The following is a 15,301-nucleotide window of genomic DNA, read 5'->3' as shown; positions in this document are numbered from 1 at the left end:
TCTACTCTTTCGCCCGCCAAGTATATCTTCTTCTCTTCTCCCCTTCTCTAAAACCCTAACAACGAATCAGACGTCATGGGAGTTGTGGCCAACGGAAGCGGAAACCGAGACGACAGAAAGGAGGAGGAAGAGAACAGAGGAGAACAAGAGGAGGAGATAAGCTTCGAAGAGTTGGGCGTCGACCCCCGGCTCATTCGAGCTTTGTCGAAGAAGTCCATCACCAAGCCCACCCCAATCCAGCGCGAGGCCATCCCCTTGATCCTGGTCAGTTGCCCATCTCCTGAAAAAATTCGATTTAGACCCTAAAAAATCTGATTTCTTGGTTTGTTTTCCCTACTTATTTCTTACCTAACTTTCGCCAAAAAGATCATCTTTTAAACCTGTTTAATTACTTTATTTTGATGGGTGGGACGATGATTTTCTTTAATTTGTGCGTGTAGGAAGGCAAGGATGTCGTGGCGCGAGCCAAGACGGGCTCCGGGAAGACGTTTGCCTACCTTCTTCCGATGCTACAGAAGCTCTTCTCCGAGAGCGGTTCGAGAAAGAACACGCCGAGTACCTTCATCCTCGTGCCAACAAGGGAACTCTGTCAACAGGTGCTTTGAGCTTTATATTACTTATTTGCGATCTGTAGCATGACCTTTTGAGAAACGAGCTACCTTTATTCTTATTGGATTTTGATTTGCTTGGTGTGGTCGACGACCCAATTCATATTTTCAGGTTTATAACGAGGCATCATCGCTCCTCGAGTTCTGTAGAGTTCAGTTGAAAGTTGTGCAATTGACAGCCAGCATGCCAGTTCCAGATATGGTGGGTTCTTACTTATTTTGAAGAGATGCTTTGCAGAGTGGATGTGTTACAAGTCAAAACCTACTTCATTATGTGCAATGCTTGAATCATTGTTTTGCATGCAGAGTACAGCATTGGCTGGGCCGCCTGATATTGTGGTCTCCACTCCGGCTTGCATTTCGACATGCATGTCAAAAGGTGTCCTTCGGACATCCAACGTCAAGGATTCACTTTCATTGCTGATTCTTGATGAGGTGTGAGGTTGATTGATTCACTACATGATTTTGCAGTTATTTCCTCCATTGTATTCCATCACTTACAATCTGAAGATTGGATCATAAAGCTAGGCATCATTTTTATGATTCACTTATCTACTTCTCATTGCCAACGTGAAGAATTTTCATCGATTGTGGAGACATTTCACAGTAGTTTTAGTAAGAAGAGTGTTTATCAGAGAGCTTTTGATATTCTGACTCGCAATCATAAAGAGAGCTTTCAGGGTCGCATGTGGATATAGGTAACAGGAGCTAGCAGCATAGAAACAAAATCATATTGAAGTATGAGGCAAAAGAGAAGCACATGAAAGATAATCTGGTTGAGATTCTAGTTTGGGAAAAAAAAAAAAAAAAAAAACAGTCTGGGAACCTACCAAACATAAACTCAAATTATAAGATCTCAAAGGACTAGAACTAAAACAACGCTGTAATTTGGAGTTTCTTAAGACTGGAGTATGAGAAATAGTCTTTTAGTAATTTTACTGTTTTACTTGTGAAACATGGACTCTTTGCATTGAATGTAAGACCTCGAATATTCCATTCTTGACTTTTCAGTACTAATGTTTATGCATTAAGAAGTATTGAGTGAGGAATTACTAAAACAAGACTGTCAAAGTATGCATCTTAGACAAGGCCCAAAAGGGGACTTTGTTAATTTGAATATTCACTTCTAGTTAGGATCCATTTTGTCTCATATGCACACACTTCAAAGGAAATTCTAGAAGCCCATTGGGCATATGAATTCACAATTCTAAGATCCAATTGTGGATTTTGGATATGACTGAGGAGTTCATGCAAACTTGGTTGAGGATGTTTAGACATTATTGACTTTTGGGCATTTGTTATGAGTCAATTTGGGTAACTTGTGGTCAACCTTAATGGTGGTCAAACTTACTATTTATTCAGTATGAAAGAGCAGTTCTGCTGGTTGCTTTGAAATGACATTAGCCTTTCAGACTTTCAGTTGCTTCAACTTCTCATATTAGGAAAAAAAGATATATTGGAGGGAAATAGTTAGTAACATAATATAAAGGGAAATGGGAAGGTAGACTCCCAAAATCTTTATGTCATGTTAATGATTGAAGTAATGATGGAAATATTGATGTTTGTTTAGAGGCAAATAGTGTTACCTGGACACTCCAAATTTTGGCTTTCTTGACACGTCGAACACTTTGGACATGTGGGACACTCGGGACACATCTCAACATTTTATACCATAAAATATTGATGCCATTATGTGTCTACTTTTAGGACATATTTTAAAGCCTTCAGTTCCAACATAATAATTAGCAACCAACTTATTAAACCTCGTGAATTTGAGGAGCATAAGTTCATCTTGTTTTTCATTATATGCATATATAAATACATATCTAGCCATGCATATATAAAATATAAACATGTTGCCATGTTCTTTTTTAAAAGATTCCCATGTCAGATTCACCTAAACATGGCACTTGATATCCTTATCACATGTCCCAGTAACGGAGGTTCTTGATCATACTTGATTATTTTTTGTGATTGAATGGAGAGCTTGTTACTTATTGAAAACTAATTCCATCTCAAATAGTTGTGACAAGGTTTTCATTCTCATGGTTAGGAATGTGGCTAAATATGTGGTTGACATTTGAAATATATATATATATATATATATATTGGACCTGAAACTTGTGCTTGCAAACATTTTATTTCCCTTAGTTGACAACTTAACACGTCTTTTTAAAGGAAACATTAGTATTAACTTTCATATTATTTTATATTATGATTGGTCCATGAGTTTATATTGCAAGAGGCAATAGTTGATGTATTCTTGATATCCAGGCTGACCTCCTGTTATCATATGGCTATGAGGATGACTTGAAAGCTCTTATTCCCCATGTGCCACGGCGTTGTCAATGCCTCCTAATGTCTGCAACTTCAAGGTCAAATTACTTTATCCTTTTCTGCTTCTGCTACATATCATTTGATGCTTTTTCATTCTACTGGCCAACTATAGGAGCACTCGATTAATTAAACCAAATGAATCAGAACAAAGGACACACCTTAGCAGTCATCCTGCCTTTCTTTTCCTCTAATATTATTACTTATAGTGTTATATTAAGTTTTCTTTTGTTTTTTTTTTCCTTTGGTTTTAAACTTATTGGTGGCTAGTATATGTGTGTGTGCGTGCATGCGTGAGTGAGTTTGGTCACCCCTAAGTTGCTTGTTGAGTATAAAGCAAAAGGGCGTTCCTGCTAACTAGATTATTCTTAGGAAGTAGCTATTTAGTAGCTAAGAAATCTCCTGAAGTATACCATTTAACTGGTACAGTTCTTATTGTACATCTAACTGATGGATAGCCTACATGCTATCAGTAAAGGAATGGTGATAGTAAAGCATCAGATCTATTTAGTGGTATTGTTGTTGTTGTTGATTTCTGAGTGAGGTTTCTTCTGTTTCATGCTGGCTGCAATCTGTGAAAGGGTTCTCTCTCTGGCTACAGCCACGAGGTAGGGTTAGTATTCTTTGCCATAGTCATGCATTGCCTTACCAATCAATAGAAAATCCAAGTTATTGTAGAGTTTTTTCTGAAGATGTTGTATGAAAATCCAAGTTATTGTACACCAGCTCTAGAGTTTTTTCTAGTTTTTGTTTTTTTGAAACTAGAATTCTTTACCTAGGCTTGCTTGATAAATTTGTGTACAAAGGCAAGATTGCCTGGTTGAATTATGGATGTTTGGATCATGAAATTATGACCTAATTTGACTAGTCAGTGGGTGCGCATCAGATGCATTTACAATTGTGATTTCTTGAATTATAAGTAATCAGTATTTCTTCATCAAATTGTAGTGGTGTACCTTCCCTTTATCTAGAGCTTTTAATGTTTATCACTAAATATTATCTTCTGCACGCTTGTCTTGTAAACTATGGCAGTTCTGATGTTGAGAAATTGAAGAAGCTTGTGCTGCATAATCCCGTAATCCTGACTCTCTCAGAAGTTGGTCACTCCACGGATGACATTATTCCAAAAAATGTACAACAATTTTGGGTAAGAATCAATATTTTCTCAAATAAAGTTTTAGAGAGTGAGGAAAGCTTGTGTTCTCATGCAAATATGGTTAACATTGTAATTAGACACACATAGGCATAACCATAATCATCAAGCCTTATCCCAGCTGTTCAGGATTGACTATATGAATCCTGATTTGCCAAGCATTCTTAATAGGGACTCTCTCTCTCCTCCCCCCCTCCCCCCCCTCTCTCTATGCTTTTCCTTTTATCTTAGGTCTTTCTCTTCTCTTTCAAAATTCTTTTAACAAGCACCCTTTGTACTGGAGGCCTCTTAGATCTTCGTTGTATAATGTATCATTATATGCCCATACCATGTCAACTGATTCTCCATTTCTTCATTGTTATGTGGAACTCCTACAGCTCCTTTAAACTCATTCCTTACTCCATCCAATCTAGTGTTACCACACATCATGTCAATCATTTTGCTATATTCAACACCCCCCCCCCCAAAAAAAAAAAAACTCTTTTTTTTTTCCCTTTAGGGGTGGGGGAGGGGGGGGGAGGTGTGTGGGGGGTGCGACACATCCACTCAGAAGCACATTCACATACACAGGCAAATATGCTCGAAGTTTAATGCTTCATTTGACAATATAGACATACCTTGCTTGCATGCATTTTGCTATTTTTTGGTTCAACCTGGTTAGCCCATTTGTGATGAAACAATATTAAGAAATCTGATTTCAAACATGATGAAGTTTGATGTATCATTACCTTGGATACAGCATTGAATAGTTCATTCTGATACTAGTACTTTTATCGTCATCCTTTCTAATTACAAAGTATTTTGCTTCTCATTAATTATTGCAAAGTATTTTGCTTCTCCTTCATACAGTTCTTCTCCCCAGATTTCATGCAGTGCTCATGATAAGCTACTCTACATCCTTGCTCTGTTGAAGTTGGAGCTTATTCAGAAAAAAGTGCTTATATTTGTCAATTCCATTGACATGGGGTATAGATTAAAGCTATTTCTAGAACAGGTATGCTCACATCTAAGTATTAACATATGAATAATTATGAGATCTGATCCTGCCATTTTTCTTTTTGGAAAGTGTTTGACATAGTCTCTCTCTAGTTGTTGTGGTCTTTAATTGTCTTAAGCATTATAATTCTCTTAATCAATAATTATTCGTCACCATGAGAGACATTTTGGTGCCTTTGATGAGACATGATACCTTGTCTGTTTCGACTGTTACAACTTACTGGAACACTTCTGACCACCCAATAACTGCTGTATGTTAGGATTGTGCAGGTTCTAGGGTCTAAGAGTCCATTGAGTCTTTGAAAACTTGTTTGGGTAGCCATCATAGTTAAGGCAGACAATGACCATTCTGTATGATAGGAATTTGTTATTTTTCACCGAGGCTTGTAACCTTGACTACCATTAATAAGCATCAGTAATATTGAATGTGAATCTTGCCTCGCTAACATAAAATTCAGTGAAGATATCTTTAAAACCTACTTAATAGTCAAGTAATACAGAAGTCATGAATTTGCAAGTCTTCGTCCTATGTGGAAACTCACTAGAAAAAAAAAAAAACATGGACTTCTTCTATTTAGGACTATTGACTAATATTTGAAACAAATGAGGTTTTTGATGTGGTTAGTAAATATTAGCAAAACTTACCTCATGGCTAATGGTAACTTGTATTCTCCTTTATTCTCTCTGTTATTCTTTAATATCAGAACATCAAATTCACTTAAAATCATCTTTTCAGAGAGTTGAATGTAAGCAATGACTGAAATAACCTTATCTAGTGTATCCGTAATTGGCTTTACGGATCTTTCTTTTCAGGTGCTTCCCACTTCCCAAATGAAGTCATCCTCAGATCTCTTTTCACTGCTTCCATACATGTCTTCTTTGATCTGTTTTTGTACTGAGCCTGGAACCTCATCCTGCTTAGACCCTTTAAGCTGAAGTTGAAACCTCTCTAAGACTATGGGCTCAATTGCTCATGGCGAAGCCATTACGAAGTATTTTCCCTTCATTGCCTACAATTCCAAAATTTCTTCCTATATACTTGCAATCTAACTCCCACTCAGCCTTGCTTTGCTTCTATCCTCTAAAAATAATGCTGTTACACAATTTATTCAATTTATTCCTATTAGTAAAAATCCGTATATCTAACATCAGTAATATATTCATATGGGTTACCCCTTAGGCTAATTAAAGCATGAGTTGTCTGGGACAAATGAATCCAGCAAAAAGGTATACAATGCATTTGGTACCATCTGTGTACATTTGCTATATTGTTAAACATTGTTAATTCTGGTGCTTTAATTGAAAGATATTTGTATTTCGTATGGTTACTTGACCTTTTTTTTTGTGCTTGAACATTTATCATATCTTAGTTATGTTCTTTGATTGTCACAGTTTGGGATAAATTCTGGTGTCTTAAATGCTGAATTGCCCCAAAATTCACGTCTTCATATTCTTGAGGTATGCTTTCAACTCCTTGCACTCGACTATATTGTATAGACAACTGGACGGTAGTGGTGCTCTCGTTACTGGTGATATAGAGGCTGTATGTCGTCTCTCTTTTTTGTTGAATGCACCACTTTGTGAGAAAAAAATTGTACCACATCTTATAAAGATGAATGTAACTAAGTCCCAAAAGGGGAGTCAAGTGATTTTGCTTGTATGTGATATGCCGATAAATACAACTTTGCAGTTTATGTCATGACAATAGAAATTTGGACCTACTTAGCTGTCAACCAAAGTTTCAGTACAGTCTCTACATGTTTATATCCATGTCTTTTCCCATCAAGATTTGATGGGGAAGAAGCTTCTGAATGGATCCAACACCACTAGGATATGTTATGAACCTATAACACTGCTGACATGGCCATAATTCTGAATATAGGTTGTTTACAACCCTAATTACTACACTTTTTCAGAACAATATAATATACCTAAAGATTTTCCTTTATCAAAGGTCTTTTAACCATTAACCTAGAATTTGTTTAGCACTCAATGCAGTAGGAACGGCGTTCTGGTACCAGCTGGACCACCATCACCTCCAGCAATCTCTCTCCCCTACCATGTTGCCACCAGCACAAAAAAAAATCCTCCACTCTTTAGCCTTGATTCTCCAACACCCAACCATTGAACTCATTCTTAAAATAAAAAAAAATATAGGGTAAAGGCCAAATTGAGCTAGGTCAGGACTAATCTTGAGTCAACCCTTTGTGGCTTGGCCCTGGGCTGGGACCTGTCCTGTTCCAACTGGTGTCCAAGTCCAAGATCTAATCAGGGAGATCATTTCTAAGATCTGTCTTTATTCTCCACTTAGTGTATATGCAAGCTACTACAATGACAATAAATTTGATGGGCTCCTTACGGTCAATGCCATATAAACAAGCTAGCTATATAGACAAGCTTGGTTCTGAATAACATCTGTGATTTTAAGAATGATTTTGGAGTTGTAAACACTTTCTTATGCAAATATGAAGCAAAACTTCCATACTCGTGTTCACATTATAATAGTTTGGTTTAGCTTATTGAATTATGACCCCACATATGTTGTGTCCTCCTGTTTGCACTTGGGGAAATAAACAAGAGAAATGTGTAAATTCCTACTTGAGCATTTATCGTGGGTTTTGACAATATTTAAGCTTCATGTATCTTCAGAAATATTGAAGTTGACGGCCTATTCTGGCTTATTAAATAGCTCTTACGTTATGAATTTATGTTGCAAACTATCTTTTTTATTATCCTTGTCCTGATGATGGCTTTTTGCTTTTATTTTTTTACCTTTCATCTATGATTATCTTGTTTTTTTTTTTTTTTGGCCGTTGGTTATGTCAATATAGAATTATGGTCAATTATAATGATCATCACTCTCCCTAATCATTGTTTCAACTATTGGTTATTAGGAATTCAATGCAGGGTTATTTGATTATTTGATAGCAACAGATGATGGCCGGACAAAGAAGGAACAAACAGGTAGGGAAAATCACATCCGGTCAAGATATTCAAAGAAAAAGTTAAGACAAAATATGGATGCAGAATTTGGGGTTGTGAGAGGAATCGACTTCAAAAATGTCTTCACGGTATGCTGGCAGTCACAGGCAGTTGTATTTGGATGTTTATATTGTTGGGCTACTTACAGGTCATATTTGATCAATAAAAGAGAATGAAACAATCATGCATACATTGCTATGATTTGGGCCTTGCGAATTTATTTGTTTGGGAATGTCTGATATTAGCAACTGTGTTAAGAGAAAGGGTTGAATTTACGATTTTAGTACTATAAACATTCTTTATTGCTGAGCTCTTGATGGCCTTGTGAAAGTTACAGAGTCTGGTTCATTACCCTGCCATATAGAAAGGTGGGGGGCTCACATTAGGTTGCCAGCCAGTTTTGGAAATATATCAAAAACTGTCAAATGGATCCAAGGTGAATGAGGATTCATAAAGCCATCCCAAACTTTTGGGGAAAGGCTGGATGACTATGATTGTGATTTAAGGGGCTGTTTGGTTGCCCCCATATGAGCCTCGGATGCTGCATCGCAGTTGCTGGCAGATGTAGGTGTTCAATTACCTACAACTACGTCAGGTATAGACATTTGAGATGCACCCTAAGGCTTTTTGCTGCTTCCAGAGATGCGGGCTCTAGATGCAAAGCCTTTGAGGCTACAATCACCTCCCACTCTCCCCAATAATCATAAGATAATAATATGACTATGACTATAATAATAAAATATGATAATATTAGGAATATTATCATAATTCTTAGTATGATGGTTTTATTTGATAAAATAACAATTAATATCATGATATCATATGGTAGTGTATACTATATACAAATATAATATAATAATATAATATAATTATAATAAGAAGCTATACAAATATAATAATAATTATTAGAATAATATGATAATCATTATAGTAATATATTATATGATTGGTGCTATTAATTATGAATGCAAGGCAGTATGATAATTACATGATTTGGTATAATTATATTATGATATTCATTATATTATACGATATAATCCTATTACATAATGGTATTATATCATATTGTATTAATATTAATTATATTATATTATTATTTGTGTTATCTATTGTTATGTTATAGTGTTCACTTTGTTGTATTAAATATTGTATTATAATATTATAATCTAATATGATATAATACATTATAATATTATTATATTATATTGCGTACTTTGTTATAAAATATCTTGTAATATATCATAGTATAACAAAATATTATACTATAATAAATTATATTATTAGATCATATAATATAATGTACTTATTATGTTATATGATATTTTATCTAATAATATGACATAATATTATCTTGTAACAAGGATGAGGATGCTAAGTGGGTAATTAACATATTTTCTAAGATCAATAGAAGTGGTATTCTTGGTTTAAAAAGTGACAGGCAGAATAAGAGGGAATATTCCCTGATCTTGGAACTGTCATTTTTATATATAGTATAGAAATTGTGGTTCCATATTTGACCTGTCTTTTTGTACTGCAAAGTATTGTTTGCAATCATAAGAGCTTCTAGTTTAATGTCATTTCTATTTTAAAACAGCACATTGTTGGCAACATCTTTTTTTTTCCTTGTATTTATTGCATTTAGTAAGTCCTGTTCTTAACTTTATGCAGGTAGTCAATCTTGACATGCCTCATAGCTCTGCTGGATATGTTCACAGGATTGGGCGAACAGGAAGAGCTTATATCACTGGTGCATCGGTGTCTCTTGTAAGTATGCTGCAGTGTAGACGTAGATGCACGAAATTCTAGATTAAGCTTTAACCAGCTATTTTACCAGTTTGCAAATGAAAAGAGGAAGTAATTACTTATGACACTCTTTTAACGAACCATTCTCTGACTGAGCTTTCATAGCTTGCTTCTTCTCAATACAGTGGGTGCCTTATGGTATTGGAAGAATCATAAGGCAGAGATTGTTTCTTTCTGCATGTTTAATATTCTCATATTGTCCCACTTTTGTGGTGTAACAGGTTTCTCCAGAAGAAGAAGAAATTTTTGAAGAAATCAAACTCATGTTGGGAGATGATGAGAACCAAGACTCCTCAAAGTCCATTGAACCTTTCCCTTTGCTTACTAAAAATGCTGTGGAGTCTTTACGATATAGAGCTGAGGTAATATGAATAGAATTTAATTGGGAAATGATCAGTCAAACTTTCATGGAACCATTTTTCAATTGCCCTTGATCATTTTACACAATTGTGCATATGTATGCATGGATGGTTGGTGGGTTTGGTGGTGTGGGATGAGGGAGAGCGCATTGCACCATGCTTTGCGGACTACTTCCTTTTTGTATCCTTTGATAGGTTAGCATCATTTGCCTAGCTACGAGGGCACGATGCACATGATCCTCACAAGCAAGCACAATATTGCCAACCGATCTCCCTTTCGCAGTTTTCTGATTTTTCTAAGGAACACCCTTTTTAAATCCATCCATGTTTTTTATCTGAGTGCTCTCTGGTAGGTCCTATTGGCAAATTTCTTGGCCATTTGGGGGTTTGGATGACCTTTGAGATTACATCTATAAAATTTCCAGCTTTCAAATGATTATGCAAAACTTTGTCTTGATATTTTAACTTGTTGCTTCATTTTCTTGTGTTTGCCTCCCCGATCCTTTTATCAATACCAATTGCCTAATACCAGGGCTATAATCTTTATCAACAAACTTCTATACATTTTTTAGGTCTAAATATTAAGGTCCGCAATACTGGAACTGGTACTCTTGCCAGTAGGCTGGTGATATGGTACGGTACCCTTGATGCAAACTGAAAAAGAAAAACTAGGGGGGAGAGGGAGGAGGAGAGAGAGGAAAAGAGGGAGGGAGAGAGAGAGAGAGAGAGAGAGAGAGCTAGGAAGCCCTCCTCTCCAAACTTCATTAGATGGAGCCAAGCCTGTCAGCGAAAAAAATGAAAAAAAGGGACTGAGCCTCTATTTCATTTGAAATAGGGCTCGACTCCACCCAATGGAGCATCTCTCTCTCTCTCCCCCCCCCTCCGCTGCTGTCGGTTTCTTGTTTTTCTTGATGGAACTATCTCAATCTGCCGCCAGTATGGCTCAGCATGTCTTGAATTGGGCAGTTTGGGATGGTTCCACTATCCAATAACTTGTGCTGTAGTATTTAATCCTATTTAGGGCAACATTCCCATTTGTATGTCATACATCATGCCTATATGCATTTGGGTAGTTTGACCCAATTTCTTGTTAAGTTGACGCAATATTTTTCTTTTACTTTTTGTTGGCTAGGTCCTTTGTTTGACTGCCAGCACATAGTACATCACACAGTTAGCATTTTCATATATGGCCATTTAATTGTTAACATTAAGGTCTCTCGTCCCAACCTGTATCATCTTGTATAGACCACACCATACCGGTGAGGTACTGGCACGGTACCTAGGTTTGCTTTGGTATATGAGCCACATCAGTATGTACCATTCTGAACCGAGTGAAACCATCCCATGCCACTAGGTATCAACCCGTATTGCTTGATTTCAGGAGGTACCATGGTTAGGAATGAGACAAAAGTGTTGAAAGCCTATCTCAGTGTGGGATGCATACCTCATCGAACCACTATTGTACTGGTACGGTTCTTGGTACCATTTTTGTGGACATTGGTTAGCATTTTGAGTTTAGCTCCTGTGCACCCTTAGCCTCTTTTTCTTGCACATTGTTAGGCCTATTTGTGTATGCAGTTATTTGAGGAGGCTGCCTTTTCTCATTATCTATAGCAGTGCTGCAATAATACATACCCATGATCTCTGCATATCTTTCAGACCAGTGCCGCCAGAAGGCATAAATGACCCCCCCCCCCCCCCCCCCCCCCGAACGCAAACTTGATCACAATTACAGTGACTTCCCAAATCTTATGCAGTATTGCTAATTGGTTGGTGTTCTACTGGCATATTTTTACGATGAACTGGTTTCCCAGTGTTTTTCATTCTATTCACTTCGTGGTTCATATTTGCGTCCTTGACCTAACTTGCATCATCATTTGGTTGTTTTTCTGCCATGTCACCTTATTGAAGCCCTTGAAGAAAGAAGGAAAAAAAGAAAAAGGAAAAAAAAGGAGGCAAATCAAGATTGACTATGATGTACACGTCTTTTTATAGACTTTTTCGATACCTTTTCTTCAATGTTCCAAAAGCTTTGAGCATTGCTTTGCAGAAAGATTTTGACTCTCTGTGAGTTTGATACGGTAGCTATAGATATGGCTTATTTAATCGACGTATTGTGATTTTTGTGTTCTGTTAGTTTATGTCTATCGTGTACTTGTGTTTAATTTGCACACTCTTTGTGTGGAGAGTTTTTACGATTGTAGGTCTTGGACCTGCCAACTCCCTTGAAAAGTTTTCTTGGAGAGGCTCCTTTCTTGCTGATAATCTAACTTTTCCTGAACTTCAGAGCTAAGTCTAATTCTGTAGGCTTAATATCAGATTCGCATTAAGTATTGAAGCATGTACAAACTTTGACAGATGATACTTTCATCCATAAAGTTGTGCTATATAGATGAAATGAGACATGCTTCTTAAGGGGCCATTCACCTTTAAACTGTCTGTGTGAGACTACCATACCATTATCCGATTTTTATTTTAACTTTTCACACTGGAGCCACTAAAAGAATGTGTTTGCCTTGCTGGTGGCTTTTTTTGTACATCTTTCTATTCATGTCTTCTTATATGTTTTTCATGACTATTTTCTGGTAACTGTAGCATCTAATGTCTCTTAATATTCCTCGATCATTTCATTATCTGGTACATGGTTAGAATTCTTTAAAAGCAATGTCTAATGCATGTAAATGATGAATTACTACTTTTACAGGATGTTGCTAAAGGTGTAACAAAAGTGGCGATTAGAGAAGCACGAGCTCAAGATCTCAGAAATGAAATTCTTAATTCTGAAAAGTAATTTTTTTTTTTTTTTTTTTTTTTTGCGGCTCTGTATATAATGTGAAGCAGATATTTCGAGTAATGGTAATATTGCATGGATGAAAGAAGTTCTATTGTTTGCAAGTTCATAAGAGATTGAGAAATATCATTTATATTATTCCCAAAAGTGAAATAAAGTTCAACTTTGAGAGAATCTCCTCTTTTCAGGTGGGTGAGGAATAACTCTTCTATTCCCCACTCTTCGTTGTTATAAAGAATTTTGAATCTACATTAATTTCCCAACATTAGAGAGGAGGTTCCAAGATTTGCTGCAAATCATTGCAAACTTCTGTATATCCTCATTAAGTCATGGTTCAGTTAATTTCGAGTGATATTGAACATGGATATCTTGACTGTCTTTTAAATTTGCTACTAGCTGTTTGTATTATGATTCATATTTTGGCTACCATTGGCCTAAGCCTCAAGAGGTTTTTTACCTGTATATCTGATATATAAATATATATTTCTTTTCATAGGCTGAAGGCTCATTTTGAAGATAATCCAAGGGACTTAGGTAATAAAGAAAACTTTGGAAGATATTCTTTCCATCTAGACTTTAATTTTATTTGTTTTTGCATGATCTTTTGGGAACAATTTAATTCTCAGTATATAATCTTGGCATCTGCAATGACAGATTTACTAAAGCATGACAAGTTGCTGAGCAAGAAGGCTCCTTCATCTCATCTACGCGATGTACCTGAATACCTCCTTGATCCAACTACAAAAGAGGCCAGCAAGATTGTCAAGCTCTCCAGAGCTGCAATGAAGATAGACACCAAAAGATGGCGTCCTGGGTTTAAGAAAGGATTTGGAAGAAGTAGAGACCCCCTCAAAACTTTCTCTGCCGAGGTACATGCACTTGATTATCTTATTCAATTCTTTTCTCATGTAGGCTTTCTATTGTTTGTGAACCTCAAAAGTTTTAGTGGATGTTCCCTTCTACCATAGCATATATCTTGCTTTCTTCTCGGATGTAACTAAATACACTTCAGCTGTTAAATGATGCCGCATAGTGGCCTTGTTGACACCCTCAAAAATAGGGAAAATGATGGCTTATTCTGAAAATGTGTAAAGCTTCAATGTTTTCAGAATAAAGCTTCAATGTTCATGAACAAGGATCTTGGTAAATGAGTGCAGATTTGGTGGATGACATCATAACTGGCACCCCTCAGGCCAGGACGGGTGACTGTTCTAGCTGGTTGATTTGTTAATTGCACCAACTTCACCCCCGTTTCAGGCGCATATACATGCCTGTGTGCATGCATATACATGTTATCTCACTTAGTCATTCAATAATGATAATTATTTTGTGTCCGTAAAAGGTTTACTAATGGCATCAAAAATTAATTTGGCTTGGTTCGTAATAAATTTGGTCACAGGAGAAATCACGCAAAGGTCAGAAGAGAAGGGAGGACAACGGTGAAGTCATTAGACATAAGAAAAAGAAGGCCAAACAGGGCATCTAATATTATTCATCACATTGATTCCTTTTTTTCTTTGGAGCCTGAGGTCGATGCTGTGGAAAATAATGGAGGCCGTGGTGTTAACCTCTGCAATTTTGTAACATCTATCTGAGAGTGATGTTAGAAAATGGTAGCCTTGTATTTGTTTCTCTGAAATTTTTATTCCGTTCTATCAGCAACCTTTGTACATTTCCGTGGTGTAGTCTCATTATGTAGGACGTTCATTTTCTTGGAGTCTTTGATTCAACTACGGTGTTTTTGTGCGGGAATGATAAGAATTGTTGATTTTCATTGATTTCCATTTGCAGTAGTCGGTAAACTGCTAATTATATTTATAATGCTGTGGCAATTTCCTTGGATTATTGAGTTACTTATATTTTCTGTGCTCCTGGCATGTATGTCCAAGAAAACAAAAGTCGTCTACCCTTAAACAAGACCTGTCTTTCAACTCTTGGTACAGGAGGTCAGTCTTATAACATGACTGTCGTTTTTTTGTTTGGAAGTATTGCAAGGCAGTCCCATCTTATGTCTGTCCATTTGAGTCGGCGCTTTCAGTAGGTACTGCCAGGTCGGGGTATTAAGATGGTTGCTTTGCCATGTGACTGCAACCTGGTCATCTCCTCCTGCTTGTCTTTACTATAGAGCTGAGCAAAACTCGGTCTGTACTTAATGTCTCAGTACGGTACCATTGCTCCTGTTTCTCAATGGAATAGGTGGTCTTTACTATATTTCCTGTGCCGTGGAGATTGATCAAAGCATCTCTGAAATCTGCATTTCATATGAATTACTTTT

General features: G+C 36.6%; 1 protein-coding gene across 2 annotated transcripts; it reads left to right on the top strand.

The window, feature by feature from the left end:
* Positions 1–14,804, top strand: LOC105055881 (DEAD-box ATP-dependent RNA helicase 16). 2 transcript variants are annotated; one of them, XM_010937889.4, is made up of 15 exons: positions 1–264; positions 441–596; positions 721–810; positions 915–1,043; positions 2,883–2,983; positions 3,975–4,089; positions 4,958–5,089; positions 6,484–6,549; positions 7,986–8,162; positions 9,742–9,837; positions 10,098–10,238; positions 12,940–13,022; positions 13,523–13,560; positions 13,681–13,895; positions 14,426–14,804. In XM_010937889.4, the coding sequence occupies exons 1-15, from the start codon at positions 76–78 to the stop codon at positions 14,510–14,512; spliced, it is 1,815 nt and encodes a 604-aa protein (XP_010936191.1). In that variant the 5' UTR covers positions 1–75; the 3' UTR covers positions 14,513–14,804. The 2 variants fall into 2 exon arrangements, with proteins under 2 accessions (XP_010936191.1, XP_073103854.1); XM_073247753.1 differs by having other exon boundaries at positions 13,523–13,895.
* The last annotated feature ends 497 nt before the right edge of the window (positions 14,805–15,301 follow it).

This window comes from Elaeis guineensis, chromosome 13, assembly GCF_000442705.2.
Source record: "Elaeis guineensis isolate ETL-2024a chromosome 13, EG11, whole genome shotgun sequence".
Classification (NCBI taxonomy): domain Eukaryota; kingdom Viridiplantae; phylum Streptophyta; class Magnoliopsida; order Arecales; family Arecaceae; genus Elaeis; species Elaeis guineensis.
Note: the sequence above shows the minus strand (reverse complement) of the source record. Positions and strands in the feature narration are given on the sequence as shown.